The sequence below is a fragment of the Anabrus simplex genome, chromosome 2 (assembly GCF_040414725.1).
Source record: "Anabrus simplex isolate iqAnaSimp1 chromosome 2, ASM4041472v1, whole genome shotgun sequence".
NCBI lineage: Eukaryota > Metazoa > Arthropoda > Insecta > Orthoptera > Tettigoniidae > Anabrus > Anabrus simplex.
In genome coordinates, this window is record NC_090266.1 from 339,132,074 (window position 1) to 339,147,500 (window position 15,427).

Consider the following 15,427-nt stretch of genomic DNA (forward strand, 5'->3'; position numbering starts at 1 on the left):
GGGGAAATAGTGGTTCATTAAATATCTTCCTGAATAAAATCACCAATTAATTTTCTATTTTCTGGTTTACCTCCTGGATATCTCTCAACTGTATTTTATGGTAAGAATGTTGAAGGTCAGTTTCTGTAAAAAGAAATTGCATATTCTGGAGTCATAATTTTTGAACTAAGGTAAAAACAGTGTTCTGATTGGCCCTGAGAATAGTAATACCAGTTATTAATGCACAGCGAGAAAGAGGTCTGACTCTTTGGTTGAATGTTCAGTTAATACAGATGTCGATTCCCATAGGGAAGCTGAAATATTTGTCCCGAATGAGTAAATTTATAATACCAGTATAAATGGTCCATTATTGTACATTATTTTATTATAAATTTACTCATTCGGAACAAATATTTCAGGTTCCCTATGGGAATCAACATCTATATCATCTGATGGCCAGGCAGGCATCAGTTTTTGGTAATGAGACAGTCTCTCACAGTGCATTGGCACTGCTGGTGGCTCCAAGTAGCCTACACAGTGGCCTCCACGGAATGCACTAGCCATGGGTATTGGTGGGTGTGTTATTTACCAACTGATGAGCCCAACTTAGCACACTGGCAACCAGGAATGAGTTAGCTGGAAAATTTACAATGTCCAATAATGGACAATTTATATTAGTATTATGAATGGTCAGTGTCGAAACCTACAGCTCAGAGGTTGCTGGATTCAATTCCGTGCCCAGACGGGGATTTTAATTGCATCTGGTTAATTCCTCTAACTCAGGGAATGAATCTTTGTGCTAGTCCCAACACACTCCTCTTCTCTTCATAATCACACCACACCACACCATACAGATGTTTCAGAAGCTTTTGACACTGTTGATCATGATATCTTGCTGCAGAAACTGGCAGGTTATGGAATTAATGGGCTTCTCTCCTTCTTTGCACCATAGGGTAATGGCACTGTATACAGAACGCCCTTTAAGTTTTGAACACTTCACACATCTCGTTGCAAAATATGGATATCGATAAGTATACATAACATACGAGATTTCTAAATTCACCCCTCCCAACTTAGCTTTGTCAATCAGTAGGTCAATGTCGTTAGTATTGGTGAGCGCGGGAAAGTTGCAGAACTTTGTTGTTTGTGGGATATTGATGAGATCGTTGTATTGTTGCTAAGGTGCAGTGTCCCTGTGATTATTTGTTTTTGCCAGTGAGATAATGTCCTCAGAAGGTATCCTTTAAATAATAGGTTGTATTAACTTACATACATGTTTATTCATTTTTTGTGTTGTAAGTTTTCATGCATCTTCATATTTATTTCTAAAATAAGATACTGTTAGATATTTGACTTCCATTTTATAATATCGAAAGTTCGTTCGATAAATGAGATTCATTCACTACTAAAACAACCCGTAATATCGAACGTCACTGAAAAGTAATGGGCTGCGCATTTCTGTGGTCATGACAGCTGAGGTGTCTATCTGTAACTTGAGAGGGCCTGAATTTGAACTCTCATTGGGTATAGTTAGATTTCTTTTATAATGTCTTGTCTGTTTGATGCCGTATGTTGTGCTAATCACTTTATTTAACAATCCTGTCATTTTCCAGGGTTCTCATCGTCTGCAAATAAAGTGGCAGCAACAAGACCCTTGATCCCTAGTAGTTCACATAGTCCACTAAAAAAATGGCCTTCCCCCCAAACTCTCTCAATTGCTGCTGCTGGGTAAATATTGTGCAATAAACAGAGTAGAGAATTAAAAGCAGAAAATTGTTTCTCCAGTTCTTGCATATTTTCCTTAACTATTACTCAGAGCTTGACAGTGGTCAAATTTAATATGCATAATAGGGGAAATGTCCCAAAAGCCAAAGTTAAACCTGCTGAAAAAATGAAATTGTATCTGTATTGGTTATCTGCCTTGATTGAAGCTGTTCAAAAGGTTAAGTCCAGTATGATGTCCCAAATGCAGGCATCTAAAGCATACCAGGTCCATTTAACAACATTAAACAAGTTATCTGGACATCAGAAGATTCAGACTGCCCTTGGCTGGAAGCTGTTCCTGAGTCCACAAGAAGAGGAGGGCATTAGTGAATGTGTAATCAGCATGGCTAGGAGAGGATTTCCGTTAAAGAAAAAGAATTTGCACAATTTACTGAAGAGTGTCAAGTAGTCGTCAGGAAGGAGCACACCGTTTAAGCATGGAAGACCTGGTAAAACCTGGTACAAGGGTTTTATGGGACGGCATCCTTCCCTGTCTCGGTAGAAGGCTGAAACCATTAGCAAGGGCAGGGCTGCTGTCTCGGAAGAGAGAATACATGATTCGGTTGCTGGACTGTCATGCTACCTGGAATATGAGGATGCGAGATCAATTATGGAAGACCCAAGGAGGATCTTCAATGCAGAAGAGACATTTTCTGTTCCATAAGGTTTCAGGAAAATACTGTAGAATTAAATGTGAACTGTCTTATCTCTAATGCCACCCATCTTCTGTAACCAGCAGATGTAAGGGCATTTGCACCTCTAAAGACAGCATGGGAAAATGCTCTTCAAGACGAGAAAATACGAACTCTCGGTGTGTCGGTGACCAAGGTAAATTTTGCACCCATGCTAAAAAAAAAAGTTTGGGATGATGCTGTTAGGCCAGATATTGTGAAATCATCTTTCGTAAGTGTGGTCTCTATTGAATAGATCCCAACGCTGTGGATTACACAAAATGTGTTGCAGATATTTTGAAAACCCCAGTGGGAAGGCAACAGCAAGAGAGTGACGAAGGCAGCCCTTCATCCCCTTCCAATTCCAGTCAGAAGTTAAAGTTTGCATTTAATGACTTGGAAGAATCCTGGCCTACCTTGTATTCTCATTAAGTTCAATGACAAACTAAAACGTGGTGGTGAAAAGCGGAATGATGGTGAACCAGATTTGTGTACGCTTATTGGAAAAGTGTTGCAACTTGGTACAATGCAACACATGAAGCAATATAGGATAATCAAAATGAAACGATGACACAGTTCATCATCATCATCATCATCATCATCATCATCATCATCATCATAAGATTTCACGTGGAATGATGAACTTGTAGAGGTGTATGTACCTTCTCCCAAGAAGAATCTTCCTGGTGCTGTCATTTTGAAGAGTGGAGTTCACAAGCTGAAATTAGTGAATGAGAATGAAATTGCTTCGGAACTTCTTGCTTACCTATGCCTTACTTTTATGTTTACATGTTTAAATTTTATTGTTTATAGTGGTTAAGTGTAAGATAGGGCCGTGAGCCCTAACTTTACCACAAATATAAGTCAGGAATAAATAAATATATATATTGAACCCGAGTGACTTAGGCCCATAGTCAGTCATGATTTGATTGATAAAATAATATATGGTACATTTATTGAAATACAGAAGTGTAGTTGAAAATATTTCATCTGTGTAATGTCGAAATAGGAGCGAGGAAGGACGACAGACTGGAGCCTGACGGATTAGCTCGACACAACATCATTTAGCTACTTCACAGCAGGGGATCTCATTAGTTGGCGAACAAGGAAATACAAGTCCACAAATAAGTCTTGGTCAGAAAGACAAGGGGGTAGGTGACACAAAGGAAGCTCGCAACATGAGTAATGCGCTGGGATATTTTTGGCAGGACGGAGATTCCCGTGCCGTCATGGAAAACTACAGCGGTTGCGAGGACATTCGCTAGCCTAGGTTCGGGCAGGTGGAGATTTAAATCACGTGACCGCTTGCCGGCCAATCGCTAAAATTTGATGGAAGACTCAGGGATACCATCTTAAGGAATGATGGATGAGATATTCTCGTAACTTCAAAAGTAATCAGTAATAAATTATTGTGAGTACACGGATCGATGTAATGAATTTATTAGATGTCACGCATGGAAAAATAATCAATAATTATTGGCAAATTAAATAAATTGAAGGCTGGATTTCTTGGAAACCAGACAGCTTGAATGTCATTGGCTGGACGAAGACCACGTTGTAAGGGACGCTTCCGAAGGCGCGAAATGTGAGGAGCTAAATCCACCCGTATCTCCTAAATATGTGATCGCCAGGAGTTCATATTTAATCCAGCAAATATATTAGCGGAGTGGATTAATTTGATGTAAATTTTAACGTCCAATTCGGAATGCAAGTACCGATATTTAAATTCCACCCCCCTCCCTAAGGGGTATGACGTCAATGAATCCGCGAGGGAAAGCTTCATCCATATATACGGGACAAGGGATCCTCGCCAACACACTTGAAATGAATCTCTGGAGCTGAACAGTCGGTCGCAGCTAACTTAGAATTCTACGGGCGTACAGTAACTCAACATTTAATGGCGCGAGCATCCGCCAGTGTTTATAAAATGTGATCGCGCTCAAGCAACATGAACTGGAAATAGTTAACGTAGGACAGTGTTTGTCAGTTATAAATATCAGTGAAGTAAATTAATTGCACTGTAAGAGAGTAATATAAATTGCACCGCAATAAGTACGTAAATAACAGACTGTGTGACGAACAGTACTTTAAGGGAATAATAGCCTGTACTTTGCAATATCGAACCGCTATCATGAACACTTCAAGAAGGCCGTATGAAACGGGCTTATCACGTCGGACGACGTAAATCGCGACGGGCGTAAAATTTGACACCTCGTCGTACGTGTCCAGGTCCATTGTGCGGTAATTGGACGAAGATTAAAATAGTGTAAAATATTAAATTTTTGGGTCTTGGATATTAATTTGTTGTATAAAAGTTAAAGTGTTCAGTGTTAACGTTGTCAATGGTGAAGTTTTGTGATAATTAAGATATTAGTGTAAAATGGTAATGTGCCAGGAAATCTTTTGTGGAACTACGCCATCAAGAATGGAGGAGTAAAATGCAGAGAGGGGCCGAAAGGAGCCTCTCATCTGCAAAGCTGTAATGGAATACCGAGAAACTAAGATGAGTACATAATGTAAATAATATTTGGGAAATGTTATCGTGATGGGAAAAATGGGAATAATATGATTAGACTTGGTTACCTTCTGTAACAAGATGAGTCGCTTAACGACCCCATCCTAAATTTGTAGCACGGACAGTAGTATATAATAACAATGTAAATAATCGGGTCCTTTTATGTATTCAGTTTGTTGGAGATGTAAATTTTGTAGATATAGGGTAGTACGTTAAGTCATGCATGCATTCATAATTTCTTTGTAGTCAAGAATAAATTTCTTTACATTTGATTTTGGTTATGATAGTTAAATAGACCCGATATGCGTTTTTCTGTTTGTCACTTTAACGAGCGATGTAATGACATTGAAGGAAAGTCCAGCTTCGTCATACCAGTTGTGTTTTGTTGTTGATTAGTATGTTCACAGTTTCAAAGTGAAGTTGTTAAATTTGTGAGAAGCGATTATAATAATAATATTCCAAGTAAATCGTATCTGGAGTTGATTAGTGCCAGAATAAATCGAAATTGTAAGAGGGGTTATGCGTTAAACATATTAAGAGTGGACTACCGTGTAGCAGGCGAAAATTATTTTTTTTTAAAATTAATAATAATAAATAAAATAAAACTACTTTTTTAAATTTTTTTTGAAGAACTTTTTTTTAAAATTTGGATATAATAATTCATGTGATATCGGAAATTTAGTGAGCCGTGCGTAAATATAAATTTAAGTGATCAGGTGTTGATTTTGTCGGAAATCATTTAATGACGGGAGGTCGTTTTAATTCGGAATTAAAGAGTGTGATAATTTAACTTGATAAATTGATAATATTGAAATTTAAGATCGGTGCTAAGAATCCGTACATGTTAATGAACGTGTGGTTTAAATTACGGTCCAATATATTTTTACGTATAAATGTCGTGTCTTAAATTTGCAATTCAGTAGCCGGAACACGTAGGACTAATATTACGAAACCATGATTGTCAAATTTTGGTAAAAATATAATTTCAAAATGTTACGATTATTTGTGGAGAACGAACTAAGGCGTAGATCGAAATGAGATAGAAAAATGTTAAAGAATCTGCAGTCAGATAATAAAAGGTCGTACGATGTCAGAAGTGGAATAAATAAGTCAGTTGATAATTCTGTGAGAAATAAATGAATCAAGGAATATTGAGATAGAAAGGGATATAAATTCCGTACGAGAGACACTTAGGATATAAATGAGTGTAAAATGTACGGGCAGTGTCACAGAGAAATACTGAGTTACGTAGCGGGTAGAATTCGGACCCGTGACAGCATGTACGAAATAAATAGACTGCACAGCTATTCGTCGAGATACTACGGATCTAAGGATAATGAGAGTTCAGAGTCCACATAAATGATCGTATAGTGTAATCATTGTAATGACAAGCGATGACGATCATGATGTCGTGATAATAATAATAATAATAATAATAATAATAATAATAATAAATATTGCAGATAAAGGTTTGGACCGCCTTAAGTAATTGAGCGTTGATAAAGATGTTAAACGGGAATCTAAATGATAATATGCAACCGATAATAATAATAATAATAATAATAATAATAATAATAATAATAATAATAATAATAATAATAATAATAATGTAAGGACGGTGTTAAATCATCACGGTCAGATTAATAATAATTGTCATAATAAGAACAGTAATGATGCCGTTGGTTGATCAGTGAAATAATTATAATTGCGACCGATATCTTAATATATTTTGGCGGAAGTGACCGGTTTATTAATAATAATAATAATAATAATAATAATAATAATAATAATAACCACAAGAGGGATATAATAATAATAATAATATTAATAACATTAATAACCATTTGTGTTTGCGTCCCACATAATAATGACGATATTAATAATAATAATAATAATAATAATAATAATAATAATAATAATAATAATAATAATAATAATAATAATAACCACAAGAGGGATATAATAATAATAATAATAATAATATTAATAACATTAATAACCATTTGTGTTTGCGTCCCACATAATAATGACGATATTAATCAAACGTGACAGTGCCAGGAACCGTTGAGTAATAATAATAATAATAATAATAATAATAATAATAATAATAATAATAATAATAATAATAATAATAATAATAATTTCAAGGATGATAATTTCATGGATAAATGAATATTCTGACGATAGTGAATTAATTAATTAATTGGTGACAACATCCCTCTATTCGTATGTTGAATAATACGAGTGAGAAATAATTATAGTCATTTGTTACCTCGTTATCGTACGGTTTCCGCACGGTATTTCCCACCGCTTCTCGTTATCTCATCTGTGGCAGTAGTCTACTGAGGCTACTTTGCCACATTTCAGATCAGGTGTAAATAAAATATAAATGCTAATTCAGTGGTATGGCATCAGCTGGACATCGTAAGATAGGAACTGTCCGTGTAATCCATTTTTCGTAATTCACGAGAAACATCACCCAGTCCGAGTACCGGTCTCGGAAAAATGTATATAGCCGGGGTACATCATCTTAGTTAAATCGAGAAGCCGACCGTAACATGGGTTATGCTCGGGCTCCCGATAGAAGGAAGCTATATCCTTGAACAGCGGTTCGATTCAAATGGAATCGACCCATAAGTTATACTCCAATTGTAATTTCTTTCAGAAGCAACCCAGCAAGATATTGATACCACTTGCGGTATAGCAAGTGATTTGTTTATGTGTGGAAAGTTAAATATCATTGCCAAATGTATCAAAGTTTCGTACGTCGGGTGGCGTAATAAACTGCTCCTTCTGGCAAATTATTTCAAAGGAAACCATTCTCATAATCTTTTTATTGTAGTTAGACGATGCCCTTTTTAAAGTTAAGTCAATTCCTAGTCCTATCATGGAGTCCTCAAATTCAAGTTTACAATCGAGCCTTCCCCATTTTAATTTTAAATTGCTCCGTTCATTCCCGTGTTCATTTATGCCGCTATATTTATATTTGATGACTTAAATAATGAACCGACACCCCTGAGATAAATGCTAGTCTGGGACTCGGGAGGTGGACGGGTGCAATATAGCAGTGAGGATTCTTTTAAAGATTTTCCCAAGTCCCTCAAGTACCAGAAAAAATTTCATTCGTTTTTATTAAGGAAAACATTACGTGATATCTTCAAAGGAGTACTTGGAAGAATTGAAAAGAAAGAAGGAAGACTAAAGACATGCTCTGCTCTCTGTGGAAAGATAGAGATAAAAAACTGATTTTTGTAGTTCTCAGGATATTTTAATATGTATTAATATTGCCTCCTCAACTTCTGTGATTTATATTTAAGAATCATTCTATTTTGTTAATGTTATTACAACCATACATTGTCAAAAGGTAACAAAAAACAGTGTTCGATAATAAAGACCTCACAGATCTATATATAATGCAGACCGTTCAGTATGTGAAGGGATAAAACTGTTGCATTTAAGGGTGCCTTGAACCTACAAATTGTAAAGTTTCAAAGTCTGCACAAGCTAGTTTCAATCAATGGATGTTCTGTTGAGGTTTTATAATTCTTTCAGAGGTCTGTTCTTCACTAGCAAAAAATACTGATAACTGTAAGTATAAAGCAAATAGAAAGGAAAAAAAAAAAACTCCTGATCAACTGAAACAACTTCATTGGGTTCAGTTGAACAGTCCTCCTTCATGAAACCATAATGTGCAATAAATTGTATAAATTGACAGTGGTTTAGAAAAAGTAATTGCTTGATGAAATAGGACACGTACAAAACATTTTTCAAGAGAAGATAAATGGTACAGCAAATGAAGATAAGTGGGTTGAGATTTTTAGTGTTAAGGACAGTGAAAACATTGAATATAAATGTATGTCTTGTGACCTATGCTTCGACAATTCCACGAAGTATTGAGTGTTTTCAGTTGTCAATTGTATGTGATCAGATTAAAAGAATGGGCTCAATGTTGAAACTGTTCAGGCTATGATCATGACGAAGACAGATTTCCGTGATGTATCTTGCTTGAGCCTGTGTAGTTTGTTGTTAAAACACCCATACCTTATGAAGAAAATTGAAAACTCTTTAAGGTATCAGAGAAAGATTGATCCAGATACTATATGTGAATAGGTTTTCTTAGGCAAGGATTCATCAGGGGTGTAGCAAAGGGCGGTTGAGGGGGGATTGGGGTTCGAACAACCCCATGGAATTTTTACAAAAAGAAAATAAACAAACTGACAAACATTAAACTAAACAAACATTCAGAGACATAGTTGTAGAATCAACAGGTCTGCAATTCACATATATCGGTGCTCGTATAATGACAAGTCATGCATGCACCTTCATTGTGTTCTACCACCATTTTGTAATTATAACACCCCACCACCACCATCAGCCGATCCGTGGCTATGCTATTAGATTCGATACAGTAGTGATATTTCTTGAAATTTATGTAAGTTGTACCACTTTTAGAGTATGTTTGAGAGTGACTATAGTGATGTGATTTAAGAATTCCAATATACCAAATCGTGTATTAGTGAAGAAAATAATTATTGTGGAATTACATATTATATATATATTTCACAATTGCTTAATTATAGTACCTGCTCTCAATAGTCCATGTGACATGCCTAAATGCAACTTTCTTTCATTCTCAAAATCTGGTCAGTCTAATTTACAAGGAAATATCAATTAAATTAGAATTGTAAATGATTTTTCTTTCAGGTTGTATTGTCTCAGAAAAGCGATCTAACTGTACTGGTGGTTGGTTTTGTTGGTAGTCTTCATCAAAATGATTGTAACATTCCATAGTAAGTTCTAAAATTAATTGTAAAGAAAAATTGTTATACTGTTGTATCTTTGTGTCTAACTCGTTGGCTGAATGGTCAGCGTACTGGCCTTCAGTTCACAGGGTCCCGGGTTCGATCCCCGGCTGGTTCGGATATTTTAACCTTCATTGGTTAATTCCATTGGCTCGGGGGCTGGGTGTTCGTGCTGTCCCCAACATCCTTGCAACTAACACACCACACATAAGACTATCCTCCACCACAATAACATGCAGTAACCTACATGTGGCAGATACCACCCACCCTCATTGGAGGGTCTGTCTTACTAGGGCTGCACTCGGCTAGAAATAGCCACACAAAATTATTATATATTATCTTTGAAATGTGTTAGTTTAATCCTCACGAGACGGTAAATATTTCTCCGTTAATGTGTTTGAGAGGTGCTTCTGGTAATATTTTTTTCCAAAGACATGAATATTTGTTTGTATTCTGGGAGTGTCAGTATTATGGAAGTGGTCAAGTAAGAGAGGTTGCTATATATTACAGCTCAACACTATCTGCACAGATCAGGACTGAACCCAACTGAATAGTATTACTCTTCTAGTGGTGGAGGTCATTAGTCGCCAAATGAGTGCATTATGGCTCTTTCTTGTGGTGCACAGGATATAAAGTTCAGTCGTTTGCTCCCTTTCTTCCTCCCCACCATTCCCCAGCGCTAGAGTTGTGCAAGGCAGTTTCACCAAAGCATTCTCCTGAACTACTACTACTACTACTACTACTACTACTACTACTACTACTACTACCTATATTTAAAAAAAGATTTAATTGTTGTTTTGTTGAAGAGATTGTTAAAATTGTTACAGGCACCTAGTAAGGGAAACAAGATGATTCAGTTTGATTATTGAAATGAGGTACATTTTATTGAAAGGAGATTCGTTGTATTTAATTCTTAATGTGCACACTTTAATACCGTATGCATTTGTGCAATTACTAATATTCAGTTGTTTCTTTCAGGTATATGTTGGGTCTTGCAGCATTGCCTGCAGCCATTCAGTTCTTTGGTTTTCTTGGGATGCCAGAAAGTCCAAGGTGGTTGGTCTCTAAAAAAAAGTAAGTTTTGTTCAAAGGTTAAAAACAAATATTTTGAGTGAACTCTCTGGGTGTGCTTTTCATTGACTTAGTTACTCCAGATCAAAGTAAATGGACCTTTTGTAATAGTTCTGGTCATTTAGGCTGATCAGGGGTGTGTGAAGGGAGGAGGTTGCAGACAAAAGGGAGTTGTGATTCATATTTTCAAGAAAGGATATAAGGAAGTATAACTGTAGAGGAATCACTGTTTCATCTCTGTTGTCAAATGCATGGGGAGAATACTAGAAGTATTTTTTGTTGTTGTAAATAAGTATAATAATTCCCTTTTCCAAACTGTCCGAGACCTATTTCTCTTTTCATATACAGTACCCATGATCATTCTGTATATCTACTCCAATTACAAGGGCCTGCATTATTTCCACAACTCTATCTATTCCTGCAGTTTTCTTCCTGTCTTCATCTTTATAACTGCCAGCTCTACTTCCAACTCAACAATGTCTTTTAGTTCCTCTTGGCGGATAGAAATTTTTGTTTTAAGTAATGCATGTGTCAATATTTAACAGGTAATAAATGCTTTCTTTCGTCTGCTTTATTTTTCTGCTGGTGTTTTCTGTATTACTCTTTGTCCTTTACTAATCCTGTTAAACATTTTCACTCTTCCTATTTTCTTTACCATTCCATATAAGTTTCTTTCTATGGTTCAGATATTCTCTTATTTTCTGAGTAAATAGTTCAGGCTTTTCCTATTTTTGGTCATCAACCAGTTTCTTAAATATCATTTATGCTTTGTTATACCTCCTATTTTCTTCACATTCTCAGTTTCTTTAGCCTTGATTGTTTTCCATTCATTCCACAATTTTTTTTTTCTCTACTTCATCATTCCACCAGGTTGCATCTTACCCTACCTCATGTTCTTTCATATAGCAGTAATGTGCGCTGAACCCCAGCTACCCCAGCGGTGAGAGGGTGGATAATTTTTCATGTAGATTTCCTTATTATTCCTTAGAACGTTCCTTTATCAAGTTAAAAAAAACTGCAAACAGCTAAGTCAAGACAAGTACAGCTGTCTCAATCTGTTCGCTCTACTGCAGTCTAGGTCTCTCCAGCAAGCTGGGTTTCTTCACTGGCACGAAAGAGATCTACCCCAACAAAATTCAAGTCGCCTCGTTGACTCACGAGCTTAAAGCCTCCTTCTCTTGGGGTGGCGGGATGATAGGTGTTCGCCTCGCTCGAGATACACAGCATCTTATGGCGGCAGAGCAGGTAGCTTGGGTGCATTCTAGTTGTAGCTAACACTTGAAGTGTTCAGAGCCACACACTAGAGGCTACAAGAAAAACAGTATAGCCACTTGCAGCTAGTTTTTCTAATAGAAATAGCCATTTTATGAAATCAATTGTAATAAAAGTATTCATTATATTTTTGGACTTCAGCATGTACGAAGTTTTCGGGAGAGATTCATTGATAACTTGTGTTGAGTATGTTTTTCGATGCCCGTGGAAAAACATTCAGGTTGCCCAGTACGAGCATAAAGCCAAGCGTCAAGTAAAAGAATTTTGTATTTGGTTGCTCTGGACGAGTGGGTTTGCCTGTAATGATGATATCTTATGAATTTTTGTAGTGTTCCTCTTGGATCCTAGGTGAAGTTTTTGTGACTTCTGTAGCATTCTTCGTGAATATAACAGTGGTATACATTGTGAGGAATATTTCCCTTCATTTATCGTTGCTGTTCCTACGCTCAGTAAGTGAGTGAAACTGTAAAACTTTGGCAGCAGTAAAATACCTGCTAAATTTTGCTCATTCAGTTTAGGTTAGGCTTTTAAAATTAAAAACAGAGTTAGTCCCCGTATATTTCTGTGAAAACCATGAAGCGTCAGTGGGTGTCCGGCTCCATGGCTAAATGGTTAGCGTGCTGGCCTTTGGTCACAGGGGTTCCGGGTTCGATTCCCGGCAGGGTCTGGAATTTTAACCGTCATTGGTTAATTTCCCTGGCACGGGGGCTGGGTGTATGTGTTATCTTCATCATTTCATCCTCATTGCGACGCGCAGGTCACCTAAGGGAGTCAAATCAAAAGACCTGCGTCTGGCGAGCTGAACCCGTCCTGTGATCTCTTGGCACTAAAAGCCATACGCCATTTCATTTCAGTGGGTGAAACTGAAAAGTACATTTTTTAAACTTTGCTCTAGCTTAAATTATAATGGTGCCGTCGCTACCGTGAATACCAATTTGGAAATACGTGCGAGTATGTGGTTGAAAATATTCCCATCCGAGTGAGTTATAATAAGAAAGTTCTTTCATACCTTAATTGTTTTATTTCTGTATGTATGTATGTAATGTATGTATGTATGTGTAAAATAGTAATGTTGGCTTTAGAGTTGTGGGGCTGCGATTGTCTTTTTTTTTAAATTTTTGCAACTGGGGCAACAAATATATTCACCACACGCCATTGTCATACAGTATTCAAATATTAGTGCAGTATGAAGTAGTGGTATGTTTCTTTTTCATGGTTAACAATTTTCTGTTACAGAAACAGTTGAGTTTGTGAAACACTCATTAACCTGTGGCATTATCACTATATTCTTTGTCCTGGTTGGACAGTCATTGTTCTGTTGTCCATATTTTGAATATATTCAGTATTCTTCATTCCAAGCATTTTCCTTGATACTCTCATGAGTTTGGGAAGGGAAACAGAATTATAAGAGGAGACTAAAAGACCAGGAATGTAGTAGATTTTATCTGTGTTGGAAGGCTGATTACCATGGAGTGAATACAGGTATATGCCTGTGATAAAAATCAGTTGCATTGATGTATTCAATGTATTCAATTTAATTATTAGCAACCTGCACATAATGTACTGTACATATATCAACAACATGGTCCAACCCGGACAAAGAATATAATTTTACTTCAACGGACTGTGGAAGCTTCAAATCAAAGATATGTTAACAACTGTACAAATTTAAGTGTGGGAGATGAGAAGAAGTGAACTGACAAGGACTTGGAATGGTCAACCTTTTTCTTTCATATATTGTTCCACCAGCCATTAAGCACTTTATGAATGACTGTTAAAAATTTGTTTCTCTTACAGATATCAGGATGCCTTGAAAGTTCTACGTTCAATACGAGGAGAAAACTTTCCCGTTGAAGAGGAATTGGAAATGATTAAGACTGCGTGCATGCAGGAAGAAATGGATATTGAACGCAGTGACAAAGCAATGTGGTTACAGGTGTTGCAGTCTCCAAGTACAAGGCGTGCCCTTGTTGTGGGCTGTGTGCTACAGGCTGTGCAGCAGTTGGGAGGAATTAATACTGTCATGTATGTAAATAAATTATGATCTTGCTACTTTTAACGGTATACTATTTCAGTATGATGTAGATGTTGATTCCCATAGGGAACCTAAAATATTTGTCCTGAATGAGTAAATTTATAATACCAATATAATGGTCCAATTTATAATACCAATATAATGGATCATTATATTGGTGTTATACTATTTCAGTATATATGAAAAAACAAATGTAGATTCATTTTAAGCCATTACAGCAGATCTGCCAATGAGCGAAGTGCTGATGTATAGATAACATAAGCAAATGAACAGATGTTGGTGTAGGTGCTCATTATTTACTATATGCAACTTGCTGAACAGAGCTAAAGCTACTAGAAGTCCTATTCTTATGTGATCCAACATGTTGATCCCATGTTTCATAGATTCCCCTGTTCCTTTCTTTTGCTTACTTCACCTCATATTTTTTTGCAAGATAAGTATTGCATAGTGAACTAATAGGTTTCAGATTCCCTTATCTTCAGTATGTCACATTTATTCTGAGATATATAGGATGGATATGAATATTACTTGTTTAAGCTGATCTCCATCTTCTAGACTATCTTCAAGAAATCGTTCCTTCTGGGTTACAGACTTCCTACTATCTCATTCACTATATCTTCTGCAATTAATGTTTATTTAGAAAGAGTAAGAAATCATTTTCTAATATGCAGCCGTTTATATGGGGATAAACAATGTATGAAAGAAGTAACCCAGTGTCTGAAGAATTCTGCACTTGCCAGTGAAGGTTTGTTGTATTATTTGGATAGTTGTGATGTTTTCTATGTACAGATGAAACAGATTTATTGAGTAAATGTATATTTTCTCAATATTCTTCATCCCCCTCTCCATAATGAACTACTTGGAAATTTTATGGCAATTAAAAACTGTTTCCATAGAAGTGGATGCCATAGGGGTGAAGTAGTTTTCCAAATATTTCTCAATAGCATTGAAATAACTAATGGTAATTCCATTCAAAGAATTCTGTTGAATGTGAAACCTGTGAAAATCAGGATGACAGATATCTGACTGGGAGGTCTTTCCACACCAATCATAATAATCTATATACTGAGAGAGTTGGCTGTGCAGTTAGAGGTGCACAGCTGTGAGATGGCATTCGTGAGATAGTGGGTTTGAACCCGATTGTTGGCTGCTCTGAAGATGGTTTTCCATGGTTTCCAATTTTCACACCAGGCAAATGCTGGGGCTATACGTCAATAAAGGCCATGGCTGCTTCTTTCCGTGACATATCTGTGCCTGTGTGACATAAAACAACTTGTAAAGAAAATGAGTATTGTGCAACCCTCTGTTGGTGAGTGTA

General features: G+C 36.5%; 1 protein-coding gene across 1 annotated transcript in view; it reads left to right on the top strand.

Annotated features, from left to right (window-relative positions):
- The window catches only part of LOC136864123 (proton myo-inositol cotransporter), a 569,053-nt gene that overhangs the window by 366,412 nt on the left and 187,214 nt on the right, over positions 1-15,427 (top strand). The window contains exons 5-6 of the mRNA XM_067140727.2: positions 10,710-10,805; positions 13,872-14,099. Of these exons, the coding sequence (XP_066996828.2) occupies positions 10,710-10,805; positions 13,872-14,099 (324 nt within the window). The remainder of the gene's footprint in view (positions 1-10,709; positions 10,806-13,871; positions 14,100-15,427) is intronic.